Source organism: Sinohyriopsis cumingii, chromosome 12 (genome assembly GCF_028554795.1).
Source record: "Sinohyriopsis cumingii isolate HCF-2022 chromosome 12, ASM2855479v2, whole genome shotgun sequence".
Classification (NCBI taxonomy): domain Eukaryota; kingdom Metazoa; phylum Mollusca; class Bivalvia; order Unionida; family Unionidae; genus Sinohyriopsis; species Sinohyriopsis cumingii.
Genome location: NC_142972.1, coordinates 1,322,967 through 1,332,500, shown reverse-complemented (window position 1 = coordinate 1,332,500; position 9,534 = coordinate 1,322,967). Strand labels below are relative to the sequence as shown.

General features: G+C 36.3%; 1 protein-coding gene across 1 annotated transcript in view; it reads right to left on the bottom strand.

The window, feature by feature from the left end:
- Window positions 1-9,058, bottom strand: part of LOC149785910 (solute carrier family 22 member 7-like) — a 65,702-nt gene extending 56,644 nt beyond the window's left edge. Inside the window, exons 1-5 of the mRNA XM_089978084.1 lie at window positions 8,945-9,058; window positions 5,984-6,295; window positions 2,359-2,777; window positions 1,709-1,948; window positions 1,079-1,213 (exon numbers count right to left, since the gene is read on the bottom strand). Coding sequence (XP_089834210.1) covers window positions 1,079-1,213; window positions 1,709-1,948; window positions 2,359-2,777; window positions 5,984-6,295; window positions 8,945-9,058 — 1,220 coding nt within the window. The remainder of the gene's footprint in view (window positions 1-1,078; window positions 1,214-1,708; window positions 1,949-2,358; window positions 2,778-5,983; window positions 6,296-8,944) is intronic.
- Between the last annotated feature and the right edge of the window lie 476 nt (window positions 9,059-9,534).

Here is a 9,534-nt window from a genome sequence, read left to right as displayed (position 1 = left end):
GGCTTCAATACTATACACTGATACATCTTGAGTTTATGGCTTCAATACTATACACGGATACATCTTTGAGATTATGGCTTCAATACTATACACTGATACATCTTGAGTTTATGGCTTCAATACTATACACGGATACATCTTTGAGATTATAGCTTCAATACTATACACTGATACATCTTTGAGATTATGGCTTCAATACTATACACTGATACATCTTTGATATTATGGCTTCAATACTATACACTGATACATCTTGAGTTTATGGCTTCAATACTATACAGTGATACATCTTTGAGTTTATGGCTTCAATACTATACACTGATACATCTTTGAGATTATGGCTTCAATACTATACACTGATACATCTTTGATATTATGGCTTCAATACTATACACTGATACATCTTTGAGTTTATGGCTTCAATACTATACACTGATACATCTTTGAGATTATGGCTTCAATACTATACACGGATACATCTTGAGTTTATGGCTTCAGTACTATACACGGATACATCTTTGAGATTATGGCTTCAATACTGTACACGGATACATCTTTGAGATTATGGCTTCAATACTATACACTGATGCATCTTGAGTTTATAGCTTAAATAATATACACGGATACACCTTGAAGTTACACCTTAAATCCTACACACTGATACATCTATAAGGCTATGGCTTGAATACTATATACTGATACATCTTGAGGTTACAGCTTAAATAATGTACACTGATACATCTTTGAGGTTAAAGCTTAATTATTCAGTGGGTTATATAAAGACGCCATCATGTTTTAAACCCGAATCTTCAGTTCTGTGGACAAGTATGTAAGTAAGACATGGGACATGACAAAAAATAGTGTCGACATCACAAGAATAAATTCGAATTGCAACAGATATTGAATTTGGCATTTAGCTATACACTTGAGTAGCGTTCACTTCCGCTGTGGAGTATGGGAATAGTGGATCAACTAGTTAATACAGTGTACAGAGAGAGAGAGAGAGAGAGAGAGAGAGAGAGAGAGAGAGAGAATTATCAAATGTAACATAAATCTAGTTGTATTTGCTATTACATACCACCTATTGAAGATGACAATTAATATACTGCCGGGATAGTCTATGATTCCGATGATGAACATGTTAAGATACAGATTTCCAGAAAGCAGCTGTACGCTGAATGTGATTCCGTAATATCCAAAAGCAGATGCCAGCCTTAAATATCAAAGAATAATAGGAAACAAACAATAAGAGCTAAAATATCATCCTTTTGAAGGAAACATAATACGAAAACGGAACCTTAAATACAGAAATACATAATGGAAAATAATGGCAAAAGAGTTGAAACAGACGATCTCTAAGACAAACTGTATTAGAAAAATGTGTTCTTGATAAATGTAACAGCTAGCACTCTTATATTGTAACTGTAAAAAAAATACACATCAACACTAAGCTAAAAACATGGATGAAAACTACGACATTAGGTACTTAACCTGATATATATGGGGTACATATAACGTTATATTTTCCAAAACAGTGATTTAAAGAAAGAACTATCAGTCTAATATTTTCAAAAGTCAAGACAAAATATATGCCTTGTAGTCCTTTCTTTACATAAAAACAACTATAGATATGTCATAACAAGAAAGTAGTCTTAAATGCCATATCAACAAGATGAATTGATATATTTACAAAATAGAAAGAGCATACCAAATAATTCCTAAAGTGACAGTCAGTTTCATCAAACTTTTGGCTCGAAAGAGATCGATAAAGGTGTAAATTCTTCTATCTGTTTGTTTCTTTATTTCTGTACTTTGAAGCAGAGACTCCCAAGCCGGCTTCAGATCTGGAAAGGGCTTTCTGTTTACCCTGGCCACGCGTCTCAAGACGGCTTCCGCCTCTTCATAACGTCCCTTTCCAATATACCATCGGAAACTCTCTGGATAAAGTCTAGAAATATGTAGTAACGAACAATATTTTAGAGACAATAGTTGAAAACATTTGCACTTGATATTTTACTCGAAATATTTTAAGAACATCTTGATTAAATTTAGTTTTGGAAATACATCCTGCGAAAAAATAAAAAGAAAGGTTTATGTTAAGATTCAACAGTATTCAACCTGCACCTATCGACGACACGACAAAACGTTTACTCGATTTCGCCGTTTGTGGGAGTGGAAGGGGATGGGGACGTGGATAAAGGTGAATGTGAAATAAATGTAAGTCTTTTTGAGACAACCTGTTGTACATAAATTAATGCTTACAAATCGTCATCTTTGTGCTTATTTATACATATGGTTGAGAGAGAGAGAGAGAGAGAGAGAGAGAGAGAGAGAGAGAGAGAGAGATGTGTATGATACCTCCAGGTTAGGAGAATGGGAACACATGCTATGCTAACAGCCAAATGGACAAATCTCCAATCATGTAGTCGCCAGCAGAATAAAGCCAACAGTCCCGCCCAGACTGCTGGACTTTGGAATAGATTAATATTTAGACGCCATTTGCTGGTAAGAAGTTCTCCTAAAATTGTTCCCGCACAACATAGACCTCCTGCAAAGAAACCTATACAAAATCGTAAGGCAGCGAACATTTCCCATGATACAGAGAAATATGCAGTCAAGTTTGCAATCAAAAGCGTGGTTACGCTGAGGTAGAAAATGGGTTTCCTGCCAAACGTGTCCCCCGCATGACCAAAGACGAATTCTCCAACTAACTGTCCAATCATCTGAAGCGTTGTTATAGTTTGTGTAATCCATTTCTTGTCGCAAATTAAATTCCACTGCAAAAGCAAACAAAAATGGGGAACAATTCGGTTGATTGCACAAGTAGCAATAAGGGAATGATATGGTGACAAAAAGAACGTTTGGCAACAACGGGAATTAACATTCTGATCACCATCTTTAAAATTGAACTCTATGGTGATAACGGAATTTAAGACTAATCCTTATGCATAGCATTATGGGATGGCATTGTGACAAATGAAACCTTAATATTTAAAACGTCCATATGTCTTACTTTATTAGTTGATATGGTGACAAGAAAAATGTAATGTAACAAGCATCAATAGGATTATCATGAGATTTCCATTGATGTTCTTTGGTGACAAAGGGAAATTGTAATGTGAAAAACTCTTGCACTTAGTGACCGACACGTAAATTGACTAAACAACAGGCACATCTACAGATCAACACCCACACTTACTAACCGGCACTCTTACCTACTAGCAGTAGTTGAAGGATAGAATATAAAGTAAGGAAAGGAGGTACATATAAAGCAAACACTATAAATAAAACTACAACCCTATAACCCTACAATCCTCTACAACACGCAAAGACCAAACTACATCTTTACAACCTCTATATCCCATATAACTATAAATATCCAAACTGGGTCGAATGGGGTATAAACGATCACACTTACATACTATTATACTCTTAGGCAGGAGATTAATTTTCACCTCTGGGTAGCGTTATTGAGCATTGTGTAGTTAAATATTTCCGCCATTCCGATTTAGGAATGTTTCCGTGTTGCGAAATCCTAGTTTTTGCAAGTAACCTATGGAACCTAATGGTGCCATTAAGCAGTGCATCACAACGAGAAGCAAGACTCTGAATATACAAGGAATAAATTTTGACCTTATTTCACTGACAGGATACGCACAAATATCTACATGACGTGACATATATTTGCAATCCCAAATTTACGTTTTTACTGCGATTTAGTACCGCACATATTCATTACGCATTTCTTCTTTTTAACAAATGAATAGAATTTCCTTGATCTTGGTTCAATTGAAAACCCTTGCGACTCAGGTAGCCATATATGTTTTCCTACTCCTTGTTTTTATTTTAAAACTCCATATATACATGAAACAGGAAGGGAAAAAGGATGTTGTTAGGCCTATAAAGCCACCGTTTGAAGTTGGCTAAAAGTTTATTGTCATTGCACTTGTCGTTGCAGTTCTTACTTCACGATGTTTAGTCAATCAATTTCCATAACATGAACATAAAACGGTCACGATATTTAGTTAAGAAATCTTTCTCACAGTGTGCTTAAAAAATAGTGAAGTGTACTTTGTGTGAACATTTGTTACCAATATTTTTATTGAGAATGGTTGTGCATCCATTGAGAAATATAATAAGATCCGGGTAGTTAAATACTCTGAATAACAACAAGCATATGTGTGGACTTGCGTGCATGTGATGCCATGAACAGCAAATAAATGACCATTTACATGGCCTGAGGTTCAGGCGGTGTTGGTAACTTAATGAAAAACTGCATCGAATGCATACGGTGTCCTGTGAAGACCGACAACCTACAGCTTATGATGAATTTCGAGTGAGGTTTTCGTGATATCCACGCGGCAGTTGGTTCATTCCACCGGCTATTAATTCGCTGTTTGCCACTTCGTCGAGTGCAACCGAAGTACGCGACTTGTACGATGAGGCGTATTTGTCACTTTTAATGGTTATGTATTCGTTGACTTCATTTTGGATAAGTTCTAACTCCTCTTCGGAAATGGAAATGTTGCACAGCGCGTAAGATACGTGGTCTGTGGTTGTGTTGAGCTTTGTTTAGGCCAAGACGTGGATTTCATCGCGTATGTTGGCTTCCGTTGATAGCAGCAGATCGATAACATTTCTCAACAAAAACATTTGCGCTTCAAGAGGAATGTGAATAATTCCTTGTAACCATCGCAACACTTCTTTAAGATACATTACACGAATCAGTTTAGCAGGAAGATGAGTGCTCCAACTCCCTTGACCTCTGTTGGTGGACCAATACTAATGTTCAGGGCTAGTACGACTAGATTAGACTCTTTATCCAGCTCATGAGCTGAGTGGCTGAGGTTTATCACAAAACATTTCCGGCGACGGAACTCAGACCATAGCTTTAATTTGTAATCACAGGGGCAATTGCGATAGGGGTAGTAATGATTCGACAGTATTCCATCTCGCGAATTGTTTAATAGCAGTATCTTGAGGGTCGGTGGTGTCTTGTACGTTTTTGATTACACAGTAAAAAAAAATTAAACCGCTTTGCAGCGCAGCTAATAAACCCAGCCACTTTATCCATTGTCTCTACTTTTCTCTAGGGGCCCCGAGCGGCCGAGTGGTCTAAAGCGCTCACTGTTACGGATCACTGCCATCTCACCTCTGTCTGCGTGGATTCGAATCTCGGATTCAGCCTATGTGGGTATGTGAGAAATCTTGCCAGTAGCTTCTCGTGGGTCGTTGGTTCTTTCCGGAGGATTAAGGAAACATTAAACTACTCATTTAATTACATTAATTCTAAGTCTGTGCAAACAATTAGTGCCCAATGAGTTTAGAAGAAAAGAAATATCATTCTCAAGATGGGTCAAACAAGGAAAGAATGATTTTGAGCCATTACAAAGCTAAATTCCGTTCATATGCGAATTTATATATTTGCTTACCTGTGCCTTTAATTGTAACATTTTCCTAAAAGGAACTGAGTTTTGCCTTGCAATAATTGCGAACGAATCATTCTATATTTTAAGATGCATTTCATTGATTAAAAAGCATTGTGGCAGAAACGCAAATGCAAAGTTAGCGTATCATACGGTCACAAATTCTGTTTCGATGGACCATGCAACAGAATCATTGACCCCAAGAGATGTTGATTGACTGTTACATGTAATACGCTTGACACGTTATGTCAAATCTTGGCATTTGTAATGGTATATAATGGCACTGCCACCCCCAGGACTCCTAATCATTGCTATTACTCTTAGTTCAGCTTAGAAAAATATATGTAGGTACTATAGAATAAAATCTATGGTGACCTGGTCCCAGAGGAAATCTTTATTACTGTCCACCGCTCAACTTAAACAGTGTGTTCACTTTCAAGACTTCGAACATAGTAAATAATATCGTTTCCTATGCAAGTTTGTGAGTGTTATACCAGAGGTCGTATTGGTGTCAATAAATTTGAAATTGATTTGTTTTCAATATTAATTTTAATTACCTCACTAACGATGGTTCGCATGTCGCCCTCAAATGCAAGTCTTGTGCAGTTCAATCTATCCGAATTGAAACACAAGAGACTCATGGAGTCATTGGCAGAGACCGTTGAGTTTTCTGCGCATGTCCAGTCTGGAGTTGCTCCAGCAAACATCATTACTAGCATGCTCCATGTCGGCACAATATTTACTATAGATATGAAAAGGATCAAGAAAATTTGGAAACGTCCGAAATCCCCAATCTCCTGCAATAGCTGATTGAAGTCATAACTCCCTGACGCAGCCGCCTTTGGCATAATTGTACGATTTAGAAATGCCTGAAAGTAAAAGATTAGTAAGATAGAAACAATGAGTATGCCTGGGCCTGATATGAGGACAAGGTTCTTGACCGAATATAGATCTATCGTGGTAGATCTCGCCATAACGCCAACAAACCTTTCGAGAACAGTCAAAAACCTCGTTCTCGGGTGAAGGATCCATATCGTCTCCGAGGTGGGAGTAATCAAGAACTAAGATGGAGAAACATGCCAAAAGTTGATCCGCTATGTTTGTTGTTATTTTTCTGAGATCAGCTAGGATTGATATGGCAGGCACAACGAGGAACATATGAGAACAAATGAGTACATGCTTCTGACGTTTCGGCTGAAATTTCAGATAGGTCGCTAAAAGACAACCAATGTACATAGGTCGCTCAAAGACGACTAATGTATAACGTTATAAGATCCCTTTGTTACAAATATCTGATTTAATTCATATTTATTTTAATTTAATTGCTTATCAATTTTAAATTTTTTATTCTATTATATGCTATTATAATATAAATTTATTCACTGGAGATGATATTTTTCCAGAAAATCGGTTGACCTGAATCATTCTTTTTGTAAACACCAGGTGTTGATCTAAATCTTGACTTTGTTTCGGAATTTGTAGCAACCTTCTACAAACAAGTTCTATTTTATTTTTAGTGTACGTGACATAAACACAGTCACGTGACACCCCTTTTGATTTCGCAGTTTAGATTTGCTACACATTTGTTAGTTTTAATAGAGAAGCATAGAGAGAGATTTCTCAGTTTTGGGCTTTTAACACTGATATCAAGTTATTTTGTTGTTGCCAGATCTTGAGTTCTTCAGATCCGTTGGATTTCAAAAGAATTAATTCTTTTTTTCTATTTAAATATTTTGAGGAGTGCTCACATATAAATTTTGGAAAGACATTGCTTATAAATTTAATTTGGATTTCCAACACCGGAGTGTCTTTATTTGTATTTCTACAAGGAACTGTAAAAGACAACTCAGTACAGATGACAGCATACGTCATCGTCATCCATCTTGGATTTTCCATTAGGATTCGAACTTGAAATTATTACAAAATGTATTAATAGTACATTTGCAATTCAATTTCAATTCTTGGATTATTTTAGGATTTTTGATTGTTGAAACCGTAAGTTCTTCTCTTTTTTATTTTTACAGAATTTTTCCAAGGAAATAATTTAAAAAGTTAAATTTTAAAAAGCTTGTTGTTTTCACTATCTCGGTGTTACTGTTTATTAGAGCCTAAACACGTAACACCTTAAATGACTTGACATGTGCTATTTTAAACAGGACAAACACTAATAGTTGAAAGATCCACGAAAGTCACCTTTTGCGACGATTAGGTCTCAACACTGAGCATACCATATACATATATAGTGGTCTAACAACGATAAAGAACGAACATTTAAAGCATTCATTGTGATTTAGCTTAGAAACAATCATTTTATCACACACACACACACAGATATATATATATATATATATATATATATATATATATATATATATATATATATATATATATATATATAAAGTTCTAATGCAGTAAATGTCGGGGTCATATAAAAGTTTGTTTTTGCTGAAACTTATCTGAATATTCATACTTTCATCCATCCACGTCATGTGAATGGAACTGAATATTAATGAGCTAAAATGATTATTCTAGACATAGTGGTTCAGGGAAGGGGGGGGGTCAAGGAGACGTTATTTCATCAAATATTTAATTATTTCCAAACGTACTTTACTGGGATATTGATCACCCATCCCAATAAATACTTGGTAAATTTTTTATATCTATTTTTGATTAAAACACATTTTAATATACCAATACAATCACAAGTATGCACCATCTAACTGACTGATTAAAGAGCCAACCTGTCCAACGAACCATGCGATCAACTTTCACATACACAACAGAAATCCAACGAACCATGCTATCAACTTTCACATACACAACAGAAATCCAACGAACCATGCGATCAACTTTCACATACACAACAGAAATCCAACGAACCATACGATCAACTTTCACATACACAACAGAAATCCAACGAACCATGCGATCAACTTTCACATACACAACAGAAATCCAACGAACCATGCGATCAACTTTCACATACACAACAGAAATTAAACGAACCATACGATCAACTTTCACATACACAATAGAAATCCAACGAACCATGCGATCAACTTTCACATACACAACAGAAATCCAACGAACCATGCGATCAACTTTCACATACACAACAGAAATCCAACGAACCATACGATCAACTTTCACATACACAACAGAAATCCAACGAGCCATACGATCAACTTTCGCATACACGACAGAAATCCAACGAGCCATACGATCAACTTTCGCATACACAACAGAAATCCAACGAGCCATACGATCAACTTTCGCATACACAACAGAAATCCAACGAACCATACGATCAACTTTCACATACACAACAGAAATCCAACGAGCCATACGATCAACTTTCGCATACACGACAGAAATCCAACGAGCCATACGATCAACTTTCGCATACACAACAGAAATCCAACGAACCATACGATCAGCTTTCACATACACAACAGAAAATGTTAGATCATATGTATAGGGCGTACACTTTGTTAACTGTACAAGAACGACACACTCACCTGATAGCTTGTAGGTTCAAAACATGGATTCGATACTGATATTAAACAGAGCTCACATGTGTATATGAAGATATGCACGCATCTGTTATCATAATGCATCACACTCACAATCATTTCAAGTGATAAAAGTGGCCAGACAGGCTCATATCAACAGTATTCGTTGATCGCTAGTAGTATAAAGCAGGCTCATATCAACAGTATTCGTTGATCGCTTGTAGTATAAAGCAGGATGATATCATCAAATGCACAATATGGGAATTAACATCAAGCCACCATTGGAAAGGATGACCCTATGACCTCAAAGGAATTTTGAATTTATCCATAGGTTTAACATTATGGGACTGTATGAGCTCTTATGGCAAAGTGATCTTGAAAATGTCCACCAGTTTAACAACATGGGACTGTATGAACTCTAACGGGAAAGTGATCTTGAAAATGTCCACCAGTTTAACAAGATGGGACTGTATGAACTCTAACGGAAAAGTGATCTTGAAAATGTGCACCAATTTAACATTATGGGACTGTATGAACTCTTATGGCAAAGTGATCTTGAAAATGTCCACCAATTTAACAAGATAGGACTGTATGAA